Here is a 12088-nt window from a genome sequence, read left to right as displayed (position 1 = left end):
TCCCGCTTTGGGCCACGTCCACCAAAGTACTGACCCTGCTCGAAAGATCCTGATTGTGGTTTCCATTATTATTAGAGCGGGAGGGGGATGTGCTTGTCATGTGAGCTGCATTGAAGATATGGCTGTCATTGCATGCCCCACCTCGACTTGAATGCTTAGTATGTGGGTTTGCAGCAGGATTCTCTGTGGATTTCAGTGGTGTCTCTTCCCTTCACAGAATCGGAAGCAGTTCCTTCACTGACGCCTGCTGTGCAGAGATAGCCTCAGTTCTCAGCATTAATCACTCACTCACTGAGGTGGACCTCAGTGATAACATGGTGGGAGATGCGGGGGTCACACAGCTGTGTGAAGGGTTCAAGCATCTGGACTGCACCATACCACGACTGAGGTAAGAAAGCCCCAGGAAACCCTTTATTTTCAACAGGCTTCACTGTTCAGTGTCGCCCATTTGTTTCCCCTTCCTGGTTTAGATGTACAGCACAAATTCCTTGCGAAGGGCCTGTCTCACTTCTTATCCCACAACTCCAGCATTGCAACATTTTACCTGCATACAAGCAGACACACGCGCATACACCCCCCACACACATACACACACCCTTACTCACCCACAAGATTTTGCTATTGGACACTTATAATCTCCCTAGTGCCCATGCCTGACACCTAAAACCTCTCAATGGTCTCATAGACATCCCTGAACCAGATTAACCACCTTTCTATCGCTATATACTACTCATCCCTGGCCCTAACAACTCAGTTTGCATTGTCCATCCTTGAACCTTGAAATCTCCTTGTTACCCATGTGCACTACCCGTGCCTGACACCTAAAAACCGCTTACTACCTCAATACACCGCCCATCCCTGAGTGCTAAAACTTCCCTTACTATCTCTAGGCAATGCCCATTCCCGAGCCCTCAAATTCTTTAGTACCTGTAACCTCTACCCATCCTTGAACCCTAAACACATCTTAATGCCCCATGCTCTATCTATTCCTAAACCATAAACACACCGTACTGCCCCAAGCTCTACCTATCCCTGAACCCTAACCCACAACACACCTTACTGCCCCATGCTCTACCTATCCCTGAACCCTAAATACACCTTACTGCCCCATGCTCTACCTATCACTGAACCCTAAAGACACCTTCTGCCCCATGCTCTACCTATCCCTGAACCCTAAACTGACCCTACTATACCATGCTCTACCTATCCCTGAACCTTAAACACACCTTACTGCCCTTACTGCATCTACCTGTCCCCGAATCTCAAAAAGTACTAACTATCCTTATACAAGACCAAGCCCAAATCCTAAAATACTTTAATTACCCCAATATACTACCCATCCCTGAATACTAAAAAACCCTTAGAACCGCTAAAAAAAAAAAATATGAAACTATTTTGTTAAATGTATCCAAATACATTTACACTTATAAATACTAAATAATCCTTTTGAAAAATTCTCATTTACCTCAAATTTACTTACTTAGAATACATTATGTTAATCTTACTAATCATTTGATATTAATTTAAATGAAATATAAAACTCCATTACAAATTTAGGACACAGAACCTTAACAATGCATGTTAACTCCTATTTGTATGTTTGCTCTCCGATACAGAAAAAGCAGTTGAGCAGAATTACATCAATGGTGTCATTTGAGCTATCATCAGTGAAGTCATCGATATGTTATATAACATGTCATGAGAGATGTAATATGTGAGTTATAAACATGCAGTGGGTACATAACTTATATTTACTTAACTCCACGATGTAATGACTCCAGATTTAGAGGCTGCAAAGTGGAGGTAATATACTTCTGCTCTCAGCCACCTTTCATCACTGTTCCCTTCCTGCTCGTGGTCTGACCCCTTTACAGTCTGTACTTTCAGTGCCTAACCAAGTACTCATTCCTTTACACAATGTTTATCATTCAATTGCTCACAATCATGCTGGCGTAGACTATAGATCTTTTGTTGTAGCCTTTTAGCACAACTAAGCCATTCATTCTTCTTCCCCAACACCACCGTTTCCCCTAATTTTGAGACACAAGGAAGAATTGTACTGCTGATATTTGGTGCAGAAGGAGTGAGCGATGGATAAAGGGAATACGGCAATTGATTGTCATATGGGGGGGGGGGGGACAACGAAGGATATCAGTACAGTTGAGGCCAGACTCTAGAGAGGGTTCATGTTAAGGATAGAAGTTGGGAGTTTGGTAATAGAGGGCTTCTTAGGTTCTACATGTGTGTATGATCCATCACTACTTCCTTTGTCTTCTACTGTTGGGTGTGTGGTCTCTCACTGTTTCCTTAGCCTTCTGCAGGTTGTGGGTGTGATCCCTCACTGGTTTCACTGTCTTCTTTAGATTCCGTGTCTGCTTTTTCACTGGTTCGTTTGTCTTCTGCAGGTTGTGTGCATAGTTTCTCAGTGCTCCTTTTGTCTTCTGCAGGTTGCTGATGTTCTTCCTCACTGTTCCCTTTGTCATCTGTAGTTGTGAGTGTACACTCAGTTTATCGTCTGTAGTTTTGAGTGTACGTTCTCACTGCTTTCTTTGTCATCTCTATTTGTATGCTCTCACTGCTTGCTTTGCCATTTGCAGTTGTGAGTGTACTCTCTTGTGCTTCCTTTGTCATCTTGAGTTGTGAGTGTACGCACTCTCACAGCTTCCTTTGTCATCTGAAGTTGTGAGTGTATGCACTCACTGCTTCCTTTGTCATCTGAATTTGTGAGTGAACACTCTCACTGCTCCCCTTGTCTTCTGGAGTTCTGAGTGTATGCTCTCATTGCTGCCTTTGTCGTCTGTAGCTGTGAGTGTACACTGTCACTGTTCCCTTTGTCGTGGGAGTTGTGAGAGTATGCTCTCATTGCTCCCTTTGTCGTCTGTAGTTGTGAGTGTAGGCTCTCACTGTTCCCTTTGTCTTCTGGAGTTGTTAGTGTATGCTATCACTGATCCCATTGTCATCTGGAGTTGTGAGTGTACGCTCTCACTGCTCCCTTTGTTCTTTTCAGGTTGTAGGTTTATGCTCTCACTGCTTCCTTTGCCATCTATAGTTGTGAGTGTACGCTCTCACTGCTCCCTTTGTTCTTTTCAGGTTGTGAGTGTACGCTCTCACTTCTTTCCTTTGTCATCTGTAGTTGTGAGTGTACGCTCTCACTGCTTTCCTTTGTCATCTGTAGTTGTGAGTGTACGCTCTCACTGCTTTCCTTTGTCATCTGTAGTTGTGAGTGTACGCTGTCATTGCTTTCCTTTGCCATCTGTAGTTGTGAGTGTACACGATCGTTGCTTCCAATTGGCGTCGGTAGTTATGAGTGTACGCTCTGACTGCTGCCTTTGTTCTTTGCAGGTTGTAGGTTTACTCTCACACTGCTTCCTTTGTCATCTATAGTTGTGAGTGTAAGCTCTCACTGCTTTCTTTGTTTTTTGCAGGTTGTGAGTGTACGCTGTCATTGCTTTCCTTTGACATCTGTGGTTGAAAGTGTACGTGATCACTGCTTCCTTTGCCGTCTGTATTTGTGATCGTATGCTATCACTGCTTCCTTTGCCATCTGTTGTTGTGAGTGTACGCTCTCACTGCTTCCTTTGTCATCTGTAGTTGTGAGTGTACGCTATCACTGCTTCTTTTGTCACCTGTAGTTGTGAGTGTACGCTCTCACTGCTTCCTTTGTCACCTGTAGTTGTGAGTGTACGCTCTCACTGCTTCCTATGCCATCTGTAGTTGTGAGTGTATGCTCTCACTGCTTCCTTTGTCATCTGTAGTCGTGAATGTACGCTCTCACTGCTTCCTTTGTCATCTGTAGTTGTGAGTGTACGCTCTCACTGCTTCCTTTGTCATCTGTAGTTGTGAGTGTACGCTCTCACTGCTTCCTTTGTCATCTGTACTTGTGAGTGTACGCTCTCACTGCTTCCTTTGTCATCTGTAGTTGTCAGTGTAAGCTCTCACTCCTTCCTTTGTTCTCTGCAGGTTGTGGGCGTGCTCATTCACTGCTTCTTTGTTCTCTTCAGGTTGCGGGTGTGCTCCCTAACTGCTTCCTTCATGGAGGTTGCAGGTGTGCTCCCTCACAGTTTCATTCATGCAGATTGTGAATGTGCTCCCTCACAGTTTCCTTCATGCAGATTGTGGATGTGTTCCCTTCATGTTTCTTTCAATAAGACTGTGGATGTGCTACCTCAACTTTTCTGTGCGCTGCATCACTGCTGTCTTCCTGCAGATTGTGGGTGTGCTACATCACTGGTCTTGTCTTATGCAGAATGTGGATGTGCTCCCTCACTGCTTCCTTCATGCAGATTGTGGTTGTTCTCCCTCCACTTTTCTTTCATGCAGGTTGCGGGTGTGTTGAATCACTGCTTTCTTCATGCAGATTGCAGGTGGGCTCCCTCACTGGTTCCTTTGTCCTATGCAGATTGTGGATTTGCTCTCTCACTGCTTCCTTCATGCATATTGTATCTGTGCTCTCTCACTGTTTCCTTCATGCAGGTAGCATGTGTGCTCCATCACTACTTCTTTCGTGCAGGTAGTGTGTGTGCTCTCTCAGTGGTTCCTTCGTCCTGTACAGATTGTAGATATGCTCCTTCACTGCTTCCTTCATGCAGATTGTGGATGCGGTCCCTCCACGTTTCTTTCATGCATGTTGCGGGTGTACTTCATCACTACGCTCTTCATGCAGATTGCATGTGTGTTCCCTCACTGCTTTCTTCATACAGATTGTGGATGTGCTCCCTCTGCGTTGCTTCCATGTAGGTTATAGGTGTGCTGCATCATTGGATCATACATGCAGATTGTGGGTGTGCCCCCTCACTGCTTCCTTCATGCAGATTGTGGATGAGCTCCCTCCACGTTTCATTCATGTAGGTTGTGGGTGTGCTCCCTCATTGCTACTTTCATGTGGGATGCAGGTGCGCTGCAGCACTGCTTTCTTCATGCAGATTGCGGGCCTGATCCGTTACTGATTCATTCATGCTGATTATGGATGTGCTCCCTCCACATTTCTTTCATGCAGGTTGTGGGTGTCCTGCATCATTGCTTATTTATGCAGGTTGCAGGTGTGTTGCAAGATTGGTTCTTTCATGCAGTTTGTGGGTGTACTGCATCGCTGCTTTCCTCATGCAGGATGTGGCTGTGCTCTCTCATTGCTTCTATCATGCAGGTTGTGGGTTGTTGCATCATTGCTTCTTTCATGCAGGTTGCGGGTGTGGTCCATCACTGCTTTCTTCATGCAGCTTGTGGATATGTTCCTCACAGGTTCCATTGTCTCCTGTAGGTTTCAGATGTGCTCCCTCACTGGTTTCTTTGTCTCATGTAGATTGCGGGTATGCTCCCTCACAGCTTCCTTCATGCACATTGTGGATGTGCTCCCTTCAGGTTTTTTTCAAGCAGTTTGTGGGTATGCTCCCTCACTGCTTCCTTCATGCACATTGTGGATGTACTCCCTTCAGGTTTCTTTTATTCAGTTTGTGGGTATGCTACCTCACTGCTTCCTTCATGCACATTGTGGATGTGCTCCCTTCAGGTTTCTTTCATGCAGTTTGTGGGTATGCTCCCTCACTGCTTTCTTCATGCAGGATGTGGCTGTGCTCTCTCACTAATTATTTCATGCAGATTTTGTATGTTTTCCCTCACTCCTTGCTCCATGCAGATTGGAGATGTGCTCCATCACTGCTTTCCTCATGCAGGTTGGAGGTGTGCTGCAGGTTGGAGGTGTGCTCCCTCACTGCTTTCCTCATGCAGATATGTTCCCTCACAGTTTCCTTTGTCTCCTGCAGGATGTGGATGTGCTCCCTCACTGCTTGCTCCATACAGGTTAGAGATGTGCTCCATCACAGGTTGGAGGTGTGCTGCAGGTTGGAGATGTGCTCCATCACTGCTTTCCTCATGCAGGTTGGAGGTGTGCTTCAGGTTGGAGGTGTGCTCCATCACTGCTTTCCTCATGCAGGTTGGAGGTGTGCTGCAGGTTGGAGGTGTGCTCCATCACTGCTTTCCTCATGCAGGTTGGAGGTGTGCTGCAGGTTGGAGGTGTGCTCCAGCACTGCTTTCCTCATGCAGTTTGGAGGTGTGCTGCAGGTTGGAGATGTGCTGCAGGTTGGAGGTGTGCTCCATCACTGCTTTCCTCATGCAGGTTGGGGGTGTGCTGCAGGTTGGAGATGTGCTCCATCACTGCTTTCCTCATGCAGGTTGGAGGTGTGCTGCATGTTGGAGGTGTGCTCCATCACTGCTTTCCTCATGCAGGTTGGAGGTGTGCTGCAGGTTGGAGATGTGCTACATCACTGTTTTCCTCATGCAGGTTGGAGGTGTGCTGCAGGTTGGAGATGTGCTCCATCACTGCTTTCCTCATGCAGTTTGGAGGTGTGCTGCAGGTTGGAGATGTGCTCCATCACTGCTTTCCTCATGCAGGTTGGAGGTGTGCTGCAGGTTGGAGGTGTGCTCCATCACTGCTTTCCTCATGCAGGTTGGAGGTGTGCTGCAGGTTGGAGGTGTGCTCCATCACTGCTTTCCTCATGCAGATTGGAGGTGTGCTGCAGGTTGGAGATGTGCTCCATCACTGCTTTCCTCATGCAGGTTGGAGGTGTGCTGCAGGTTGGAGATGTGCTCCATCACTTCTTTCCTCATGCAGGTTGGAGGTGTGCTGCAGGTTGGAGGCGTGCTCCATCACTGCTTTCCTCATGCAGGTTGGAGGTGTGCTGCAGGTTGGAGGTGTGCTCCATCACTGCTTTCCTCATGCAGGTTAGAGGTGTGCTGCAGGTTGGAGGTGTGCTGCAGGTTGGAGATGTGCTCCATCACTGCTTTCCTCATGCAGGTTGGAGGTGTGCTGCAGGTTGTAGGTGTGCTCCATCACTGCTTTCCTCATGCAGGTTGGAGGTATGCTGTAGGTTGGAGGTGTGCTCCATCACTGCTTTCCTCATGCAGATATGTTCCCTCACAGTTTCCTTTGTCTCCTGCAGGTTGCTGGTGTGCTCTCTCATGCATTCCTTTGTCTTATGCAGGTTGCGGGCATGTTCCCTCACAGTTTCCTTTGTCTCCTGCAGGATGTGGATGTGCTCCCTCACTGGCGCCTGCTGTGCAGCCCTCGCCTCTGTTCTTGGCAGCAGTGGGTCCCTCAAAGAGCTCACATTAAGCTACAACGCACTGGGGGATATTGGGCTTAAGCATCTCTGTGAGGGGCTGAAGCACCCGAGCTGCAGGCTGGAAAAACTGGAGTAAGTCATCTGTTTGTATGCACTGTTACCTGTCCTGAGTACTTAATTGGGGTCTACACTTTTTCTAAAAACCAGCTTCTGGTGCTTTTAAATGCTGATGTGCTGAATATCCGGCCCCCCCTATCCCACCTTGTGGCCCTTTCCTCCACCACCCTACACATCCCATCTCTTTGTCTTACTGTTGCAGGTTCTTTTCATCCCTTTTTTAGGTCTTGGCTACAGACAGATTTAGCTGTATGTAGGCAGCTCTACTGTTTCCAACACATCACATGCATTTCGAGTGGGCTCTGGACCAACCCCTTGCTCATGATTGGATGTCTTGGTGATTTCCTCCTGAGTCTATGGTTTTCCTCCCCAAACTGTTTTTGCCTGCTCATTAGCTCTTCGACCTCACAGGGTTATTATTGGAAGAGTTGTATCTTTCCACTGCTGACTTGAGGGAGCTGTTTTTTATTTTGTATTTCGTATTTGCGTTTGCCATTATTTTGTATTTTGTATGCTGAGCCCCTGCTCCCCCTCCACTCACCTGCAACTGGTCCTCCAACCAGTCTAGGCCCTTCTGAACCGATCCTTGAGCCTCACGACCCTGCCTTGCTCTTTCTGCAGCTTCCTATCTCTCTCTCTCTCACTTGCTTTCCTTGCACAATCTCTCAGGCTCTCTTTCTGTCTTTGCCTCTCTTTCTCACCTCTTTCTGAGCCTTCAGCCCTCTCTCAAGCTGTTTTCCTCATTCTCTGCTCTCTCCTTGGGCCTTTTTACTCTTGTGTTTGTGCCTACAGCCTCTGTTTACCTCTTGTGCTGTTTCTCTCCTCTATTGCACTGCTTTCTCCTTCAGGCCCCCACAGAACTTTCTCTTCCCCCCTCCTGCCTCTCCCTGTCACTTTCCTGCTTTCCCTTGTCTTCTTGCTTTTTCCTGAGTCTTCCTACTGTCCGTTGTAGCTCTGCCCACTGTCCCAGCACGTCTCCCCCCTCCCAGGACCAACTTAATGGCAGCCATTGTGAGACCGTTTCAGTGGCATACCAAAGGCAAGTCCATCTGGTCCTGTCTGAGCCTGGACTCCGGTGCCACAACCCCTGGTCTGTGTGGCCCCCACCGCTACACAGCAGCTACCCTCCGTTCGCTCAATCCAAGATGCCTAACAACCCTCTGCTGCTGTTTCACCCCACTCAGCAGGGTAGGACCCTTCTCATACTTCTCCTGCCACTTCACTTGCAGCGTCTCACCTCCACACACCCCCTGCACTTACACAGCCGCAAGCCCACCCAGACTATCACCTCACAACAAGCCACACCACAATCCCAGTAAACACTCACATGCATGCTACTCAACACCTGCTTACTCAGCAAACATGCCATTGACATTCAGGACCTCCTTAGCAACAGAGCATCAGACCTCCTCTTTAGAACGTAAACCATGCTGAACCCAACGTTGTCTCCCGACATCAGAGAGGCCATCCGGGCAGGATTCAAAATTGTACAATAAGACCGTCTTCACAAACCGGAGATGGACTTGCAATTATCTACAAGACACCATCAGATGGTCCACAACCACAGATTAAGACAGCCCCTTCATGGAATGCATGCACTTTAGCCTTCAAGCAAATGGCAGCTTCACCTTGAAAGGTATCCAAGCATACACACCAACCCGGACCACGAACCAGCTTCAGCAACCTCCTCTCAGACTTCAATCACTCCCTTCACCATCAACTCCAAGGGCTCACACTACTATGAATCCTCAACTTCCACCTAGATGATCCCACTGACTGCTGCTCCACAGACCACCTCGAGAGTCCGAATAACATTGGACTCTTGCAGCTCGTCACTAATCCTACACACACCGCAGGATCCAATCTTTGCCACCAGCAACAACATTAAATAAAACTCCAGCTCACTCTCATATGGACCAATCACTCCATCATGCACTTCCAAATCTCTACACCACAAGCCAAACTACCCATGAGAATCAATCTGCCCTTCTGAAACTGGAACCAAATATAAGAATCGTACTGGTGCAACACTCTTGAAATGGATGCATCTAACACCACCGTCAACGTAGATAAGAGTATCACTAACTTCAATCAATGGATCAATACCTGTGTAGACTCACTCGCACCCACCAAACTCCATAGACAACACAGAAACAAGCCAACTGGTATACAAACACACTCTGGGATACCAAACAACACTGCAAACAGCTGGAAAGAAAATGGAGAGCCAACCATGAAGCTGATGCCTCAGCTGTGTACAAGGATGCGCTCAGGCACTTTCACCATCTCATGTGAGATACTAAGAGAAGAGCCCTTACTGAACAATTGTGGCAAGCTCCAACAGCTGCAAAGAGATGTTCTCTATTGCCAAAGAATTTACCACCCCAGAGGCCACGTTCCCCAAAGACTGTAAACACGCAACAGTCACCGCCCTCCTGAAAAAAACATCTGCCGACCATAGCGAGATGATCAAGTTCAGTCAATCTTCCTGCTCCCGTGCCCATCAAAAGTTGAAGGACTGGGTTTTTCTAAGACCCAGCGGTGCCAGGGAACAACACCTGAAACCTTCGTGGGTTACCTGTTCTGGCGTACCAAACACAGAGACACGGGACACTTCCAGCGGCGTCAGAGTTCAGCGTTTATTTTACTGCAGGGATACAGAGGTCACAAGAAGTACACAGCGTGTAGGTTCTCGGAGACTGCTTCAATTTGCAAAAGTGGATCGCTCCTTTTATACACGTTTTTCCCATAGCCCAATATAGTGAACAAAGATTACAACTCAGTTCCCACAATAAACTTCAAAAAGGGTCGCGTTCATGTTTCAAGAGGCCGGAACATGATTACCACAGTATTGCCAGTTCCCAACTGTAAAGGCATATAAAAAACATTCCATCCTGATCGTAAACCCATTAGGAGAAGGGACAAAAACAGATGCAAAGGGGGAACAAGGATGCACAACAGGTTAAAGAAGAGTGTTAAGAGTAATAAAGGAAACTTGATAACGGGATCAGAGATACTGTGTCTAATGTATGCATGGCTGAAACAATAGACCGGCACGGCAAGATGAGCCTCAAGCGGGGCCATCTGCCTTCGTCGTGTCATTTCCCTCATCATAAAAGTCATACTCAAAGGAACACGTGTCTCTCGCGTAAGCTTGAGAGTCCCAGGGTCACGAAGCGGACAAAAGTCCGTCCGCTGGCTACTTGAGGGCAAGAAACAAAATGGATGCCGTATCTAAAATGGAACCCGAGGGTTCAGATGAATAAACCCTAAAATAAGACGAACCATATGTGGTTGCGTAGCGAAACTGCGTACACCCACTGTACTCGTCATTTGCGGTTCGTAGATACCCAACTCATCCATATTCGTCACCACTCAAAAGTGTCGTTCCGTCCCACACGGAACCTCAGACGCTCCTTTTGCCCTCATGTAGGCAAGCACTAGTCAAGATCAGAATCTACTTCAATATTCATCAGGTCGTTCAGTTGCTGCTGGAACATCATTCTATTCATCAACGTCTCCTTGGTAACAGATGGTCGTCTTATACACGTTGTAGCACATAGGCCACATAAGGCAGGACCACACTGTACACAGAGACAACACGTGAACAGAAACATTACAACAACCCCTACGATCATCAGAATCTTCCAACCCCAAGTTGACATCAGGCCCCAAAACCATCCTAGAAGCGTCCAATTACCTTCGTCCACGTGTATGGACTCGGAGATCTTGTGCAACTTCGAGATGGCTTGGTAGACAGTTGGAGCATTGTCAGGAATAAAAATGCAACAACTTGAATGGATAACTTTACACACACCACCTCTATCTGCGAGAACGACATCTAGAACCATACGGTTCTGTAACGTCATGAGTCTATCCGCCTGAAGTTCAGCTGTGAGATTACCAAGGGCACTTGCAGTAATATTAGCAGTCGACTCTACTACCCGTGTCAATTGTCTTAAGTTCCTACTATTAACCATAGGTCCCCAAAACGGCAAGAAACCCTTAAAGAAGTCTCCTGCTTCTTGACCGGCAGTATCCTCTTTGCTAATAACACCTCTCACAACTCTAGTTTTGTGATAATCTGAGGCAACTGTGAAAGTCGGTGGTAAAAGATTCGCAATATAACAGGTACCCGAAAAATCACGGGGTAACCATGTATATGCGCGTTCATAACATACAAAATAGGTGCCCTTGGCAGTCAGAAAAACAGGGGAAGAGAGCATCGGCAGAACATACGTGTCGGTGCAAGCACTGTTCCCAAGTTGTGCTCTCGGATTTCGACCCAAACCTTTCAAGCAAAAATTACCGAGGTGTGGTACAATCCATATTGGGGACGAGCTCTTAAGCTGTCTATCACCCACTGACGTACTATACTCAGCCTCGCTCAGATCCTTATAAGCCTGTACCTCCTCGCTTGGGATAAGCGATGCATCAAAAACATCTCTATCTAAATCCGCTATCGCTATCGCCAAAGGTTTGTGATACGGCCCAGGACCAAAATTGGCAGAACGTGGCTCTCGACTGGGGTAAGAATCTAGTGCACTACGGAACATAGTTTGGAATGCTCGAGCCGAACCCTAGGCGCTGTAGGGAAGAACCAAATACGGAATACCCCTATCCATGGTATGTGGCATTAACCCACACACCCAACAATTGGTAGTGTTCATCACCAACTGATGCTGATGTAGAAGTTGAACAAAGGAGTTGTTCATGAACTCCGCACGTCTAACCTGTTCATGTTGAGGCAGAGGATGAAAAGAATGTGGGGAAACAGTGGTGAGGGAGCTTAGTTTAGGAGAAAGAGTAGGTGAAACAGGGGGTAATAACAACTGTGCTCCAAAATATACTCCACCCACCAGTAACATAGATACGATCAGGAACAATAGGAACACCTGAAACAAAAAACATTT

General features: G+C 47.1%; 1 protein-coding gene across 2 annotated transcripts in view; it reads left to right on the top strand.

Moving 5' to 3' along the window:
- The window catches only part of LOC146822508 (uncharacterized), a 698810-nt gene that overhangs the window by 620592 nt on the left and 66130 nt on the right, over positions 1 to 12088 (top strand). For both annotated transcript variants that reach the window (XM_085613620.1, XM_085613621.1), the window contains exons 23-24: positions 218 to 388; positions 7020 to 7190. In XM_085613620.1, the coding sequence (XP_085469746.1) occupies positions 218 to 388; positions 7020 to 7190 (342 nt within the window). The remainder of the gene's footprint in view (positions 1 to 217; positions 389 to 7019; positions 7191 to 12088) is intronic.

This window comes from Triturus cristatus, chromosome 6 (assembly GCF_964204655.1).
Source record: "Triturus cristatus chromosome 6, aTriCri1.1, whole genome shotgun sequence".
Taxonomy (NCBI): Eukaryota; Metazoa; Chordata; class Amphibia; order Caudata; family Salamandridae; genus Triturus; species Triturus cristatus.
This window is presented reverse-complemented; position numbering and strand designations above follow the sequence as displayed.